This window comes from Anopheles merus, chromosome 3R (genome assembly GCF_017562075.2).
Source record: "Anopheles merus strain MAF chromosome 3R, AmerM5.1, whole genome shotgun sequence".
Lineage (NCBI taxonomy): Eukaryota > Metazoa > Arthropoda > Insecta > Diptera > Culicidae > Anopheles > Anopheles merus.
The window spans coordinates 15,766,783-15,784,373 of record NC_054084.1 but is presented as its reverse complement, the minus strand read 5'-3'; the positions used below and the strand labels follow the sequence as shown (position 1 = coordinate 15,784,373).

The window sequence follows — 17,591 nt, the reverse complement described above, 5'->3', positions numbered from 1 at the left end:
GTCAATCTGAAGTGAATTGGAGTCTAAGCTCATTCCCGAAATCTTCACCGTAGAGCCTCGGAGGGTGCGGTCTAGTGTTGGGTTGGCTAGAAGACAGGCAAGTAAATCTTACTGATGAAGTCGTTTGTTGGTTACATATTGCATTTCTTATTTGTGGGCCATTTGTTGTTAGCTGGATCAGCTTGATCGTGATGCCATCATGATCATGATCAAGTCATGACTCTTCTTCATTCGATGAGGATAGAGCCAGTTGTAGATTTTCGGGTAAAAACATTTCTTTCTCAACTGTTGCTACATCGTCCCTTTTAGTTTCTATTGTTTTTAGTAATAATTTTCCTAAAATTCCGCATTAAAACCATGTTTCTTCAATAACGTGCCTTTTATTTTTACCAAAAACTTATACACATTAAGAAACAACCCACCGTAAAACAGCAAGTGGAACATTATTTTTATTTTTATTTAAACAATTGCTCTCGGTTGTTTCATTCTCGCTATCAACAGTATCACGATGAACAATTTAAAAAAAAGTGCACTTTTACTCCCCTATTAAACGATAGACACGGACGTTTGCATTTAACTCGTTAGTGTGTGTGAGTGTGAGTGAGTGTGTGTGTGTGAACGTGTACGGATATTATGGAGAGATCGACAATGATTCGAAGCGAATTTATGTCACAAAACATTGTCCGTCTTGATTTCCTCAGCCTCAGCCAGTAGAGCCGCATGTTGCCGTGCATGCTGCCTTCCTTAACCTCCACCGCCCGACGACTGGCCCGTTGGTGGAAGGTTAGCACTGAGCCGCTTTCGTTGCGCCGTTGCCATGGACGGTGTGGGCGGTTTGCCAGCCTAATAAGATATAGAACGATCGTACAATGCAGATCTTCTCCCCATCCATAACCAACTGATTGTTTGCTACTTACTCTAGCTAAATGCGGTGTACTAGCAGACACGGGCCTTGGCGGTACGGTCGATGTAGGACCATTGCCGAGCGTTTGGATTGCAACCGGTCGTTGAACTTCGCGATCGATCGCCTCGGCACTGTTGGTGCGGGAAGATGACCCCGCCCGACGGAACATGCCCGATATTTTTCCCTTCAGATTGCTTTTGCTCGACCGAATATCACCCGCCAGACTCAGGTCGGAATCGGATCCTTGATGCTATCGGGAATTAGAAAGAGCCATTAGAAATTCAATCTTTCCCATATGAAGGTTTTAGATCCTACCGAATAGTCACTCTCCGTGCCCTTGCTACGGGTAAGGCTGAGGCTGCGCAGCGTCCCCATAATGCCGCGCTTCTTCTTGCGCATGCGTGGCATATCGCTCTGGGTGGAACCGGTCGATAGGCGCGAGTCCAGACTGGAGTCCCGGCGCATCATGCCATAGTCGGAGTCGATCGATTGCAGCGACGACATACTATCGTCACCTTCCTTCCAGATAAGCTGTAAGAGGGAAATACCGAAATGGATTTAGTGTAATCCATTGGAGATGCTTTAAGAGTCAGTGTCCGTCATTACCCCCTGCTGCTCAGCTTGCATGGATTGATCCAACGAAAGACTCTTCCTGTACAGGCTGCCACCGTTACGGTTCACCCGCATCACTGGCCGCCCAGGGACGTTCTCATGCATTGCGTCGTTCTCCTGTGATGCAGCACTGGAAAGTGGAAAACAGTGGAATTAAAATTTACTGGAATTCCTGGGAAAATTTAGGTGTGAGTGAGTGCCTACCGTCGCATTCCACCGCGGCGTGCCCGCTCCCTGTCTTTTTCCTCGTCGCACATGCGCTGGTAACGCCGCAGATCTTCGGACGCATCGGCCAGCCTGGCTAATACTGTAGAAATCGACTGCTGTGGCGGCTGCGCGGCTCCACCCGGCCCCGGCGAGGGGCTCTTGTGACGCATCGGCGGCGTTGGAATGGGTGCATTAGCTGTGATGGTCTGTGAGATGGCGAGAAGAGAAAAGGCGTTTGAAATCCCTCCAAAACCGTGTAGTGATCTCCTGCACTTACCTTTCCAGTGCTTGTCGTGTGGGAATCCTTGGCGGGTGCAGTCTTCTGCAGCTCCGGTGCTAGCTTCACCAGCTCGTCCACCGTCTGCAGCAGCGCCCCTATCCGTCGGTCACCCTCCGCCTCCAGTCGCTTGCGGGTCGCGTCCTGCCGCTCGCGCTCGTAACGATCACGATCCCGGCGCAGCTTCTCGTTCGCCGTGCGCAACTTCGCGTGCGCATCGCGCAGCTCGAGCAGATCGCTCTGCAGCTCCGTCACCTTGCGGCGGCCCTCCTCGATCTCCTCCTCGGTTGTCTTTTTGATTTGCTCGATCTTGCGCTTCGATTCGAGCTTCTCCTTGTCCCGCTCGCGCTCCACCTCGAACAGCGTTTGGCGAAGATCGCGTGCCAGCGTGGACGTTTCCTGCACCAGTCGCTGCAGCTCTTCGCGTTCCTTCTGCCAGGACAGCTCGAGGCGGGTCTTGGTACCCGGGACCTTCGATTTGCCGCTACCCATAATCTTCTCCTCCTCCAGCTCGTTAATCTTGGACTGCATCTCCGAAATCTTGATCTCGGATGCGCTCAGCTCCGACACGAGCTCGGTGCGCACCTTGCTCGCTTCGAGACGTGCCTCGCTCAGCTCGTCCTCGAGACAGCCGATCTGTTGCTCCAGTGCCACTATCTTCGTCTTGTCGTCATCGTCCCCGCTGCTGCTCGTGACGGATGCGAGACTGCGCCGGTTTGCCTTCATGTCGCCGATCTGCTTCTGGGCAGCCTCGACCAGCTGCTTGAACGTGTCGCGATCGCGCTTAAACCGTTCGCACTGTCGCTGCATCGCAGTCAGCTCGTTGTGCAGATTGGTGACCTGCTGTTCGTAACGAAGTCGGGTCGCTGCCACCTCGGATTTTACGTTCATCTCCGATGCTTCCAGCCTGTGCAGATGAGGATCATACGATCAAAAAGGATCAAAGGGAAAAAGGACTCTAATACTTACTTAGTGTAGACACTCTTCAGCTCCTGCTCCAAGTGCGCGTTATGCTCGCTAAGCGTCCTCTGAGCCTTGTTGATGCGCTCATAGTCATCCAGTTTGCCACGTAGATCTTCGTTCTGGAATTAAAATGTACGGAAAATGAATAATCAAAGGAAATGGACCCACCATTCCAACCCATCGTCTTACGTCTTTTTTCAGCTGGTTCACTTGGTACGCGTTCATCTCGTTTTCCTTCGCCAGCTTCTCGTAGTCATGCTGCTTGTCCTCCAGCGCTGTCTTCATGCGATTCTTCTCCAGCTCGATGCTGGCGTACCGGCTGTCGTTGTTCGTTTCGGCCGCGGTCAGCTTCTTCTGCACCTCCACCAACCGGCGGCTCATGTTGGTGTTTTCCTTCACCAGCCTCGTTTCGATCGCCTCCGCCTGGAGCAGCTTGTTCTTCAGCTTGTCCAGCTCCTGCAACTTTTCACGCTCCGCCGCTAGCTGTGCCTGGGTGACGAGATGTTCCTCCTCCATGGTTTCGTGCTTTTGTAGCAGCTCTTCGAACTTTCTGCTCTGCTGGTGGATCTCGGTTGTTAGTTCTGCAAATGCGAAGGCATGATGTAAGAATGAAACAATTCTGGATTTTTGTAAAGTCAAACACTCTCTTTACCTTCATTTTGTTTCTTAAGATCCTGCAGAATCTTGGACGATTCACTATCCTCTGCTCCGGTGGCCGATTTGCTCTTCAGTGCCGCCATTTCCCGCTCGAGGCTTTCCTTGATGAGTTCGGCGTTCTTCTTCGACAGCTGCAGCTCCTTCTCCAGATCGTTGATGCGATTGTCCAGCTTGGTCTTTTCCTTGCGCAACTTCTCGAGATCACGCTCGGCGCCCGTGTGCTTCTCCTTTTCGGCCTTCAGCTGTATCTCGAGCAACGATTTACTCGATTCTGCCGTTTTCATCTGTGATAAGGGAAAGTTCAGTTTACTTACAACATAAAACTCCCACCCTTCCTACACTTACTGTTGTATTAATTCTGGTGATTTTATCTTCCAGCGTTTTGATCTTGTCATTCTGCTTTCGGTTTTCATCCTCCAACCTCTCCACCGTTCGCTGTGCCTCGTTCAGCTTGGATGTTTGCTGCTCAAGCGTTTCCTTCTTTAGTGTGCCTGAAATTGGGGTGGAAAATATACAAAAATTACTTTTCTGTTATATGTTTTTTATCCAATTTTCCATCAGTTACTTAGTTCGGTGGTTAGTTTCTCTTGCTGTTGCTTCGTTTCGGCTAGCTCCGCTTCGAGTCGCTTCTTTTCCTTCTCGAGCGTGGCTATGTTCATTGCACCGGCTTTACCAACCAACGCTCTCAGCTCGTCGATTTCCAATTCACTGTCTTCAACCATTTTCTAGAATAAGAAGACATAAATAAATACGTTTTTAAATAAATCCATTAAAAATAGCTCTTAAACTGTTTAGAGGTACTAAAATACAATACATCAATAAGAATATTTGACAGAGAACGATTATTATTATTATTATTAGATGTAGTATAAGGCGGCATTGACCGGTCTCGTAGTACAGTCGTCAACTCGTGCGACTTAACAACATGCCCGTCATGGGTTCAATCCCCAAATGGACCGTGCCGCCATACGTAGGACTTGACTATCCTGCTATGGGGGGGAAATCAATTAGTCTCTGAAAGCCAACCCCACAAGTGGTACAGGCAGACAGGCCTTGATCAACAACGGTTGTTGAGCCAAAAGAAGAAGAAGAAGATAAGGCGGCATTTCATAGGAAGTTGTAGGGTAACATTACCCTTATCCTTAGATTTTTACATGGAATGGTTAAAATCAAACTAGTTGAGTATATATTGAAAGAAGAGACAAGTAATATTAAAAAAGACGCGTTTTGTACGCTAATAAGAAATGCTCTATTTCAAAATATGAACGTGGTAGGATGTTTGAAGTGAAACATTTTGACCAAAGAATCAATTGCTTGGCAGCAAGAATAGACATGCTCAGGAATAAAGCATTATAGGCATCACGGCACAGACGTTCGTTCGATTCTAGCCTAGAATTTTCGCAGCCTTAATGAGACATGGTTGAATCTTAAGAAGCTCTGCAAGGAGTAGGTCAGCAATGTAATGTATTGCTCGTAAATCTCATGTGGCTTTTTGCTTTCCAGATGACAACTCTTTTGCCTTCTTAGAAACATCATACATTACTGCAGTTGAGCACATGTCGAGTACATGAATTCGGTGTTTTCCATGGCTCTCTATCAGTATTTATCAAGAATTTGACTCTCAATAGCCCAAAGTTATCGATTACTGAACTAGATGATCGTGATTTTGCTGACAATCAAACCTTCTCCTTCTCTTGCTAAGATAGTTAAAAAAAGGATATTTGAGATCGTGATTCAAGAAGAAACACAACTTTAAAAAATGTTGATCATAATTAGAATTTGATTCACTTTGAACAACTTCTTGATTGTTTAAGGAAACGCTCTAAAACAAGAGGACAAACGTTTGTTCTAAAGAAAAATTCAAGAATTCAAGAAAATTCAAGGACGACTTTGGCGTAATCCCCTCTTGAGTTGGAGAACTGCACTAAATATGATTGAATAATCTGTAGTGAGCAATTCTAACTACTTTAAAACTTACCCTCAGCTGCAGCTTAGTATGCATATCGTTCGGGCTCTTCGCCAGACGCATCGGCAATTGGCTGGTAGACTCCTGCACAATGCGCTTCAGTCGTCCCTCGAGCTCCTGCTTCTCCTTCTCCAGCTGCTCGATGGAGTCGGTCAGCTTCTTCGTGTCTGCCGCCGATGTCGCGCCGGCTGGCTTAGCCTTGGCCTGTAGCTTCTTGATCTCGGCCTGATACTTTTCATTGTCCTGCTCGAGGCTTTGCGTTTTGGCGCGCAGTACCGTCGCCTCCTGCTCGATCACCTGCAGCTGTCGCTTCAGGTCCTGTACCTGCTGTTCGGTGAGTGCATCAAGTGATCTGCAAGGTGAGGTGAGGTACATTGCAGTGCAGAGTCCGAGAGATCGTGACAATAAGGGTATACTTACTTCGTTTTGGACAACGATTTACCGCCCTTCGATTTGGCCAGCGCCATCTCCGCCTGCAACCGCTCAAACTCACGATCCTTCTCGATCAACTTCTTGCGCAGCTCGCTGATCTCGTCCTCCATCACGGTGATCTTCTTCTCCTCCAGCGGATCCTTCACGCCGGACTTGCTGCCCAGCGCGGAAGGCACCTTACGGCCCAGCTCCTTCGTTTTCGTGGCGAGATTCTCCTGCAGATCCTTGATTTGCTCCCGGGCGTGTTTGTTCTCGTGCTCCAGCTCCTCCATCTTGCGCCGCAACACTGCCATTTCCTGCTCGTTCAGCTCCAGCTGGAGGCGTAACTCTGCCGGATCCTCCTCGTCGGAGATGCCTTCGTCCTTTTCAACCGGAGCTGGATCGGCGTTGGAGCGTGACGTGGGAGCGGGGCTCAGCTTTCTTGCCTTCGAGAAGATGCTGCTCTTTGCTGTAAAGAAGAGATTCCAACTATTAGTCCCTTGCCATTGATTATAGCCTCCTTTAAAAAATCACTTACTCTTCGCCTTCGTTGCCATCTTCTTCAGCTGCATCACCAGCGAATCGTTCTCGTCCTCGACGCGCGACGATTTGCGGCGCAGATTTTCCGCCTCCTCTTCCGCGTACTTCAGCTGCTCCCGCAGGTCCGCCTCCCGCTCGAGCGAGTCCTGCAGATCGCGCAGCAGCTGGGCCGGATCTTCCTGCGAGCCGCCGCGCGTTAGCGAAGCCCGCGACATCTTACTGTCCGCCGACGTCGACTTGCCAATGTTGCCTAGACTTGGCGTACGCTTCGTCGGCGAGGTAGGCGCCGAGCCCGAGCTTTCCAGCTCCGCCTGCAGCCGGCGGGCCACCTCGTTCGACACCTTCAGCTCGTCCTCGAGCTGCTTAATCTTCGCCGCCAGATCACCGCTCGCCCCCAGCGCCGCCTTCTCCGACTCGAGCTGCTCGATCCGGCGGTCCGACTTCTTCAGCTTGAACGACAGTATCCGGCAGTTCTTGGTCGTCTGGTCGAGCTCCTTCTTCAGCGACGCGTACTCGTCCGCCTGCTCCTCCCGGAAGTTGTCGTGCATCTCCTCGATCTCCGTCTCCATGTTGCGCAGCTCGCGCTTGATCTCCTCATTCTCGTCCATCAGCTCCTCGCAGAGCGTTTCCGCCTGCTCGAGCTTCTGGCGCAGCTGCTCCTCGATGCCCCGGCCGCCCCGGGCGCTCATGTCCGCCGACAGCTCCTTCAGCTTGGTGGTCAGGAACTTCTTCTCGTCCTGCAGATCGTCGATCAGCTGCTTCTGCTCGTTCACCTTCTGCTGCAGCTTCAGTGCCTCCGACGCGGCCGTCTTGTTCGACACGGTGTCGATCGAGGCGAGCCGCCGCAGCAGTATGTCGCTCTTGTCCCGCTCGGCCCGCTCCGCCCGTGCCTTGACCGTGTCCAGCTCGCGCCTCAGACTTTCGTTCTCCTCCTGCAGCTCGCGCAGATCGGTGTGGTCCACGATGGTCGCTTCGGTCGTTTCGGTCGTTTCGGTCGTGATTGACCGCTCGTCGTCCGCTTTCGCTTTCTTGTCTTTGATCGAGATGAGAAACTTGACGTCATCGCTGCTGGTACTCGGGACCTGCGGTTCGCTGGCGGGGCGAATGGTGCTCTTGGGTTGGAAGGACGCTATCGTGGGGCTTGACTGGGTTAGCGTCGTCTTTGAGGTTGACGTTGAAGTGGAGGTGGACGTGGAAGACGATGATGACGATGACGGTGTGGAGGATTCGTCGGTGCGTCGTCTTCGGATGATGGTTTTTGTTGGGGTCGTGGCAGTTGACTCACTCGTGTGCGATTCCTTGCCTGGCGAGGCGGCACTTGGCTGTGTTGTGCTGGCGAACGTTACCGAGGGTTTGGCAGCACTGCTTCCGCTTACCTTGGAGGAGGTATTCGTGGAGGAGGAGGAGGATGAGGAGGAACTGGTGACACTGGAATCGGGTGTGTCTGGAATGGGTCTACGTCTTCGTCGTTCGATCTTCTCTACCGTTTCCGGTTCTGCTTTGAGGGATGGCTTTAGGACCACCTTCGCCGTAACCACCGGTGGCTCTTCCCTGTTGTGAATGAGATTTAAGCAATATTATGGAGGTTTTTTAAGTACTTCACGCTAGATGGACACTTACTTCTCCTGCTTCGGTGGCACCGAGCGCTCTCTGCTCGTTTCCCGCTCTATACTGCCCTGCCGCTTTATGAGATTCAGCTTGCGCACCCGTTCCGCCAACGAGTCGCCCTTCTCGATCACAATATCCGCCACACTGTCTTCGCGCTTTTGCAGCTCGACCTTGTCCTCCTTTTTCACACTTTCCACCTTCAGAATTGGTGGCAGCGGGGGCCGTTTAATGGTCACCGTCGTCGAATCAACTTCATCCAGCTAAGCATTGTAAAAAGGGAGCATCGGTAAGATCATTTCGGTTTCACTTTTTTTTACACTCACAAAATCTCTACTAACATTGTCGAATGTTGTCGTGTGTCGCCGTCTGGGCAGCGGCAAGTTGACCGTAAAGTCGGCCTTCACCGTCTGCAGAATGTTGTCCAGGTCGGGCGTTGAGGCCCACGAGGCAGGACGCTGCTGGAAGCTCTGGGAACCACCGGCACCACTGCCGCCATTGCTACCGCCCGGGCTGAGCAGGTTCTGTGTCGAGGTCCAGCTTCGGACCGGTTTGTCCAGTGTGGTGCTACTGCCACTGTCACGATTACTATCAGAATGGGGGAAAATTGACATGAAAACACTCGATCACACACACACACACACGAGATCACCACTTACCGTGACTGTGTTGAGCCGGGCAGCACCGGCGTGGAAGCGGCTATATCGTCCCCATTCCGCTTGTTGCCGTGCTCTTTGTAGTCGCGAAAGCAGCGCTTACATCGCGTCGGCCAGCGCACTTGCGGATGGAAACCAAGCGGACACAACTGATCACCCTTGGCGCTTGGGAAGAGGTGCGACATGGTGGTAGCGGCTCATTCAACGGTAACTCCTAAACGCTGGATGGCAGAAGGAGGGAACAAAAAGAGAGGGAGAGAGAGAAGAGCAAAAACAGGGTAAATTTCCCCATGCTGTGTACTACCACCGATGTATCGATAGCGATCAGTGATCGGTGTCGGTGGAGAGGACGGTGTGTGTGGGCGCGCGTTTGATTACAAACATACATCGTTAGCGCCAGGCTATAAATAGTTATCCGACTACGACGCCGCCACACCCACGTGCTTTTGGCAGGACCTTGTGCACTAAATTCTGTTCACTATTTTTATCGCCCATGCCGTCGCGCATCGCCCGGTAGAGGGCTCGGCTGGGGGGAAATCGATTGATCATATGTTTCATTTCGTTCGTTCTGCCCTCTGTGTAACCCAATTGCTTGAAAGTACTTATTAACATTTATTTTTACTGACATTTTTTCCTTTTTTAGGCTGTAACTGTTTTCCAATGGGAGCTGCTTTTTTTTGTAATTTAATGATTGGATATTTCCTTATGGGATTAGTCATCGGAACGTTCGCTTTTTTGGTTTGTTTAGAATGCGGTTCAATTAGTCCAAAGTTTATATTTAAAACCTCCTAGTTTTTCGTTGTTTTGATAATGCTTTTTCACAAATATCTTTCAGTATCAAGTTAGGTTTGATCAAATAATATTGTTTTTTTTCTTCACATTTAACTATTCTTGCATATTACAATTTATAAATAAATGTAAAGTGCATAAATTATCCAATATGTACTGTACATGTATTAAAACAGTTTTATCTATACGCTATACGCGATATATGCGATTTTGTTAAAATTGAAAGTTATTTTAGCAAATTGTACTGATTTGATACATCAATTGTCAAACTCAGAATAAATTCCATTTTGGTTGAATTTAAAAACCTATTTTTTCTTCAGCTGAATTCATATAAATTAACTAATTATTATTGTTATTATTATTATTATTATTATTATTATTATTATTATTATTATTATTATTATTATTATTATTATTATTTATTCCGAAAGTTATCCAGCTGGCATAAGCTTACATAACATACTTATTTCTATGATTAATGCTAAAGAACAGTGCTAACAAAAACGCATCGAAAAACATAAGAAGTTTGACTGTCAATCAACCAAATAAAAATAAAAAAAAACAACATAAACTGTGGATGCGTCATACTAAGATATGTAAAAAGGTCCGTAAATTGTTTAAGTTCAAGTCGACATTGTTTCCTAGCGAGTTATAGGCACTTATCGTTTTTAATAAAGGATCGTTGGATCCAAAATTAGTCGATCTGAATTCTATGTTGAATAATGTCCTGGTTCTAGACATTCTGAAAGTTCAATTTACTCAGAATTGACGGGGCGTCTAAAGATCCGCTAACAAGTTTGTGTATAAATAAGCACTGCGCCGTCTTTCTTCTATGTTGCAGAGGTTCTAGTCCAAATAACAGGCACCTTGCACGGTAAGAGGGACAAACAAAATGTGCGGCTAAATTCACCACTTTGAGCAAAATTACACAAAATTTTGCTTTAATTTGACTTAAACCTATGAAATTCGACATACGCTAATATTACAGATACGCTATTGCCTTCGGTCCGCATTAATAGCGTATATCGGGCAATACCTGTACCATTTTTACGAGATTTTGTTCATCTCACGTGTAACATATAACATCCCTGCTATCAAAGTCCATGTACGTGTCTTTAATCACCAGCGAGCGCTGTTTTTAAGTTCTGATGGGAATCGATTTTATCCGTTCTAATATGAATCGGTGTATTGGGATATTACAATTTGAGTGTTTTTCGATGTTGCTGAATGTTCTATTTCTGCACAAACTTCTAGCCTTTCTCAAGAGGCCAAAACCAGGGGTCGATGCTTTTCTCCGCAATTTAGCTTTTGCTTTAGCATAAAAGCTCATTCTTTTCCACAGTTGTCGCAAGCGTTTTCATCATAAAGTTACTACATTGACATTGTTGAGTGTCAAACCATAGGAAGATTATTACAGAAGATGCTTTCGCTTCTTTTTTTTTTTAAATGTTACGCAACAACCGTTATCGGTAAAGGGCTGCCTGTGCCACTAATGGATTTGGCTATCAGTAACTTATTGACCATAGGCAGAATAAACAGTCCTTATGTACGAGAGCCACGGTTGATACCGGCCTAGAAATCAAGATTATTGCATAAAAAACAGTGATCGTTCGATGGGCATGATCGTTCCAGTCCGGGATCACATACACAAATGTAAGTAATTTTTATGGTATAATTTATCTTCTTCCTTGGCACAGAAAAGTGTCTCGTTCCAGGAATGGTGTACCCCTTCTTAATCGCAATTCCGAATTAACAACTGTAAATAGGGGAACCACTCGTTTTCGATTATAACTGGACTAAGCTAACTATTGTTGACCCAATTTATTTGTTTATCAAGTCCGCACGCACGAGGCACCATGCGCCTCCATTGACTTCGCAATGCATCGATCAGTTTGAACGGCAGTGTTGTATTATGAGCAGTGCTTAAATTTACTTCATTTATGTTCCTCTAATTAATTTAAACTTCTCAATGCATTGCTTTTGAATTTGAAACATTTTATTTCGTGTGAAAAAACTGCAATTCAAAACGAATTTCCTTTGTTTAAAACACTTGACTTCTCAGTATGTAAGTCATGTAGAAGTTTGTTCAACCACATCAGTTTCACCACTATTTCTTTTCGAAACCCCCCTATGTCTCTCATCTACCGTACACGTGACGGACGGTGATGGGTAGCTAACCGAGCGGCAGCGTCAGCCACTGTCCAAAAGCCAGCACATCTCTTCTTGCAAAACGTCAACGCGTGATCGGGCTTTAAAAATAGATAAAAGGCTCACCACCATCACTTTTCCTGCACACACTCACACACACAGACACATGCACACAGACCGCTCAGCTAGACCGCAACGGTCAGCGGCCGATATGATGATCGCGGTGAACAATGCAAACAAAAAGTGACAAAGAACTTCCTCGTCGTTTGGTCGATGTTTGCCGCCTCTCTCGGCTTTGTATTAACTTTGGCATGCATCCACACACATTAAGGTGTGTTTGTGTCTGTGTGTGTAACACATAGTAATTTTGCACGAGATCGAGGGCGCGGAGATGTTTTACAAGTGCTACGATAGATCGGGACGAGATGTAAATGCACATTCCTACGGCTCTGCACGTCACAGGCAGCACAGGACGACGGTAGAGGAAATTAACACGAAATTAACATTATGGCGTCTTTAGGGGGGCTAATTTCTTACTGAATAAATTCCCAAAATATCTACATTTAATGTATCTTAAAGTTATTAAACTCATCATGAAAATCACAGCTTATACACAGGGCTTTCCAGGAGTTCTCATAGCTGTGGGACACTTTATTGACTCCTTCTTGTATGAAATGAACTTAATGTGATGGGAATTGGACTCTATAGCTCCCTTGTTGAACAAATCCAATAAGAATTTCATATCCCATTGTACCTGTCGCAATAGGATGCCATAGAGTTCAATTTCTATCATATGAAGTTAACTTCCCATTAAGAAAGAGTCAAGGAAGTGTCCCACAAATATTACAACTACTGGAAACTGGAAAACCCTGTATTTTCTTAAATTTAGCCCCAAAAAACACAAACTTTATTCAAGGAGGCAAACCTCAACCTCCTCAACCAGCGTTTGTCAAACGCTCCATAAAGAGCGACCGATCGTTACCACGTGCGTTCCATTAGTGTGTCGTCTCACGCTGACATTGGCCCCGCGTGCACGCTCGAACGACAGATGTGTTCCCATTTTCCAGCAGTGTGCGTGTGCGCTACTTTACTGCAATACCGCTTGCGGTTTAACAGGTTTCCATCAACACTCTACATTTATTGGAGAACCGCATGTTTGCTCCGAACCACCCATTCCTCACGCAGCTATTCCTCTGCCCACCTGCTTGCTGTTTCGAGAAAATCGATTATGCTATTAACGCGCCTGCCCCAACGGCGTTAGACGACGACGAAGTGGTGGAGATCATTTTCCACGATCAGGATCAGAGCGTTTGTGTGTGTGTGTGTGTGTTTTTTTTAAATAAGAAACTTCTCTGGTTCTTTTTGAGATCTAACAAACTCACACACATACAAACACACACCAACACATCGAGGCCACGACGCTCGCCTTGGATTGCGTAACGTTTAATACGGCCCCCAAAGAGAAGAGCGGGCGGCCGCTGCTGCTACTACTCCCTTTTTATTTTCGCACGGGGGATGGCGGATCGGTATGCCTATGATTTAAAAATATCTTCCGCTAATACTTTCTCTCTTTCGCGCGCGCATCGTTTGGTTCTGAGAAGCGGATTTTGCCCACCAACCGTGCGTTCACTACCATCACCACCCAACTCCCGTGCGTTTGCGTATAATTTACTGATCTTCAGCAGAATCTCCCGTTGTCGCGTGAAGATCTTTAAGGGGCTGTGCCGCTGCAGCACACGCACACACACACATACACACGTTGCTGCGTAGCTGTGGTATCGGAAAAACGGGCACTAGCACAATACATGATCACACACACACACACGCACATATACACTTGTAAGATTCTGTGGCGGAAAAACTTGAACCATCCTATCCCGCCGCAAGATCGTCTTTCCTTTGCTGTGTCCTTCTCCCCCTTTTTTTGGGACGTCTTCGGTGCATGTTGGCCTTTCCCTCCCCCATTTTGGCCCCCATTTTTAGTAGCTGTAGTGTAATAAGTGTAATGATCAATTCCAGGAAGCGCGATCTTTTCTTTATCACCTTTTATAATTATAGCTCCAGCTTTTCTCTCACTCTCACTCTGGCTGGTTGGCTCGCTAGCTGGTTGATGGGTTTGCAGCCTTTACACGACGATGGCGGCGGCGCTATGGCAGCACGATAATGATTTAGCAGCGCACCAATAATGGACAGACATTTCAAGTTTCACTCACTTACACTCACTCACACCACCGTGCGCCCGTTTTTGGGGTAGACACGGGTTTCCGGCCGTTTTAGGTGTAATATATCTTGTAAAATGAAAAATCACTTGCTTTCCGTGCTGTTTTACAACGATTTCTCCTTCTGCGGGCGGAACATTCTCGTAGTAGCAGCACACACACACACACACACACACAGACACACGATCACACACTCACACCCCTTTATTTTCTGTTGGTTTTCCTTTCCTCGGCAGCGGAACAACGAGTCATAATGCGGGCAAAAATAAACTAAGCTCCCAATATCTTCTTCTCTTCTCTTGTTTTTTCTTGGGAGGAAGAGGAGGGTTTGACCACTACCACCACCACTCCTCGTCGTGTCACCCCGTTCGTGATCGTTGCGCGCGAGATTCACTGGCAAGATTTTCGGATCATCGACGCATGGAACATGAGATCCCTTGACGCACCACCACGACGCCACACGCACCACTGGGTTGTTGCGCAAAATTGCGATTGTGCGCTAATTTGTGAAATTTGAGAATTGTGAGTATCCTTTTTTCTTCACGCTGTGCTGCAAACGCACACTATCTCACTCACTCAGCTCACTGCTGCTACTACTTTTGCTTACGCAGATGATCGATAGACACGGCGGGGAAGTTACTACTAACTACTGCCCGCTTACACTGTAACTCCCTTCGAACTCGGCTCGATCGTCTCGGATTGCTTTCGGATTCCTCGCTCTCTCTCTCTCTCTCTCGTTCTCTTTTTTTCGGAGGGAGAGACTTTTCTTTTATGTCGTTAGATGCATACTCGGTCGGCTCGGAAGGATGGATGGATGGATTGGGGATTCTTGGCCACTCGCGCGCTGTTCGATCGGTGCAGGATTGGTGTTGCGCGGTCACGAGTGTAGCCCGATGCGGTACCGAAACTCAACTAAATTTAAGCACGAGTCGGACGGCGACAGCAAACCCCGTGCGGCGGCCCCGTGTGCGCGCGAGTTTGAGTCTGCGCAGACGCCCGAGGCCAGCTCGGAAACGTCATGTTGAACGTCTCGAGTTGGTAGTAGTGATGGGTGATGGGAGGTAAAAATCCGGAGTCGACTCCGATCCTACTCCGATAATTTCGGAACCGACAGCATTATCCGAAGTCGTTCGGAATCGTCCGGAATTGCCCGGAGTCGTCCGAAGTTGTCCAGAGTCGTTCTGAGTCACCCGGAGTCGTTCAGGGTCGTTAGGAGTCGTTCGTCCAAAGTCGTTCAGATTTATCCGGAGCTGTCCGGAGTTGCCCGGAGTCGGACTCCGGAAGACTTCGGATGACTCTGGAAGATTCCACATGACTCCGTCTACAGACGACTCCGGTCGGCTATGGACGAATCCGGAAGACTCCGGACGGCTCTGAACGACTCCAATTCTGGGCGGAATTGAAGTCGTCCGGAATTGCCCGGAGTTGTCCAGAGTCGTCCGTAGTCGTCCGTAGTCGTCCAAAGTTATCCGGAGTCGTCCAAAGTCGCTCGGAGTTACCCGAGTCGTTCCGAGTTGGCCGGAGTTGCTCGAAGTCAGACTCCGGAGGACTCCGGGCGACTCTGAATGACGCCGGACGACTCAGAGCGAAACCAGCCGACTCCGGACGACTCGAACCACTTGTTTCACCCGGAATTGGAGTCGTCCGGAATTGTCCGGAGTCGTCCAGAGTCGTCCGAGGTTATTCGGAGTCGTTTGGTTCGGATTGTGGCGGAGTCGGAATCGGATCGGAATCAAGGGTGCACTTCAAAGAGCACATCACTAGTTAGTAGTGTCAATGCGTCACTGCGCTGTGTTTTGATTGTGGTTTGACTATTACGGTTTAATTTATTCGTTCCTTTTTTACATTAAAAATTCTTTGTAGAAAAATAATATTTTGTATAAATGTGTGATTAAACTTTTTTGTTTTAGACCATTACATCCATCAGATGGATTTAAAAATCTTACACGCTAGTAAATGCACTTTAATCCACCCCTGTTGTGCAGAGCCTTTAAGGTTGCACGGTTTCTAGCAAGCGTTCGGATTGCTCTTCCTCATGGCACGGTTCACCTTCGATTCCGATTGGCGCTGAAGCTTCTCACAAATGAACTTGCCCACGTTTACCAGCTTCGGCAGATCGATACCCGTCTCGATACCCAGTCCGTGCAGCATGTAAACCACATCCTCCGTTGCCGCATTCCCCGAGGCGCCCCTTGCGTACGGGCATCCGCCCAGTCCCGAGACGGAAGCATCCACCACCGCGATACCAAAGTCCAGCGAGGTAAGAATGTTTGGCAGCGCCTGCCCGTACGTATCGTGACAGTGCACGGCCAGCATGTTGACCGGCGCGATCTTGGTCACCTCGCGCAACATCTCGGTAAAGGAACCGGGCGTACCGACGCCGATCGTATCGCCGAGCGACACCTCGTAGCAGCCCATCTCGATCAGCTTCTCGACCACGCGCACCACGGCGGACGGTTTGATTTTACCTTCGTATGGGCATCCTGCAGGGGCGAAAAGTAAGCAGGTTTGATTGCAAAAAATTGGGAAAGCATTGCCATGAAGACAAGACCACACTTACCGACTACCGTCGAGACGTATCCGCGTACTTTAACGTTCGCCTTTTTCGCCGCCTCCATAACGTCCTGGAACCGGGCAATGCTCTCGTCAACCGAGCAGTTTACATTTTTGCGCGAGAAACTTTCCGAAGCGGCTCCAAAGACGGCCACCTCTTCGGCACCGGCTGCCATCTGTAAATGTAAATGGCAATTGTAGCATCTATTATTCAAATTTGCGATCGGTATTGGAACATTAAAGCCTTACCGCCGCCTGGAATCCTTTCAGGTTCGGCGTTAGCACGGGGTACGAGATGCCCGGCAGCTTGTTGATGCCCTTCAGTACCTCCGCATTATCGCCCATCTGCGGTACCCATTTGGCGCTAACGAAACTGGTTGCCTCAATCGTACGCAGTCCCGTTTCGGAAAGTTGATTGATGAGCTCAATCTTGACAGCGGCCGGCAGAATCGTGGGCTCGTTTTGCAAGCCATCCCGCGGGCCCACCTCTACGATACGCACCGCAACGGGCTGGGAGATGTTCTACGGAATGATGTAAGCGATAATAACGATAAGCAAAGGTTGGCGAGAGGTGAATTCGATTGAATTTGAGTTTGTTCGGTGTGAAACTTACGGTCGTGTAATGGCGATGGCGTGCAAGCGATGGCAGGAAACGGGTAAAGCGCATCATTTTGGAAGAACGGGTGGAAAAGGAACAATTTACACAGGAATGTTTAGAAATTTCGCCAAGATCGTTTGCGATCTTTGTTGTCAACTCGCGGTTATTGACGTGAATATAAACAAATAAAAAAACATACAGCTGTCATGGTTCAACGGTCCATTTTCTATGCCGGATTTTATTTCTAAAAGAATTATTTAAGCATAAATATTGCTAGTTAAATTCTTCCTTTTCAAGGGGTAATTTTTATAATTTACAATTTGTGTACTTTTTTTTAATTTTTTTATAAGTTATAAAGACAAAAACAGTGTTTTTGTCAACATCCCGCCAACACAGTGGGAAGTCCGCATGGAATAATACAATTTGAAATATTTATTTTTAAAATATCTTTTGTAAAATAAGTGCAGTGCTATATTTACCTTTTAC

At 47.8% G+C, this 17,591-nt stretch overlaps 2 protein-coding genes across 3 annotated transcripts; both read right to left on the bottom strand.

The window, feature by feature from the left end:
- Window positions 1-406: 406 nt before the first annotated feature.
- On the bottom strand, window positions 407-14,884 carry LOC121595842 (myosin-2 heavy chain). Of its 2 annotated transcripts, none has more exons than XM_041920122.1 (18): window positions 14,616-14,884; window positions 8,802-9,019; window positions 8,484-8,730; window positions 8,158-8,405; window positions 6,536-8,088; window positions 6,007-6,466; window positions 5,599-5,938; window positions 4,186-4,345; window positions 3,966-4,111; window positions 3,616-3,904; window positions 3,153-3,544; window positions 2,970-3,082; window positions 2,001-2,907; window positions 1,721-1,929; window positions 1,511-1,646; window positions 1,220-1,435; window positions 918-1,154; window positions 407-843 (listed from the first exon to the last, which is right to left on the bottom strand). In XM_041920122.1, exons 2-18 carry the CDS (start codon window positions 8,981-8,983, stop codon window positions 745-747), a joined length of 5,934 nt encoding a protein of 1,977 aa, XP_041776056.1. In that variant the 5' UTR covers window positions 8,984-9,019; window positions 14,616-14,884; the 3' UTR covers window positions 407-744. The 2 variants fall into 2 exon arrangements, with proteins under 2 accessions (XP_041776056.1, XP_041776055.1); XM_041920121.1 differs by having other exon boundaries at window positions 13,779-14,883.
- An 871-nt stretch (window positions 14,885-15,755) lies between these two features.
- On the bottom strand, window positions 15,756-17,298 carry LOC121595843 (hydroxymethylglutaryl-CoA lyase, mitochondrial). The gene is made up of 4 exons (XM_041920124.1): window positions 17,121-17,298; window positions 16,757-17,029; window positions 16,515-16,683; window positions 15,756-16,437 (listed from the first exon to the last, which is right to left on the bottom strand). The coding sequence occupies exons 1-4, from the start codon at window positions 17,175-17,177 to the stop codon at window positions 15,962-15,964; spliced, it is 975 nt and encodes a 324-aa protein (XP_041776058.1). The 5' UTR covers window positions 17,178-17,298; the 3' UTR covers window positions 15,756-15,961.
- Window positions 17,299-17,591: the final 293 nt, after the last annotated feature.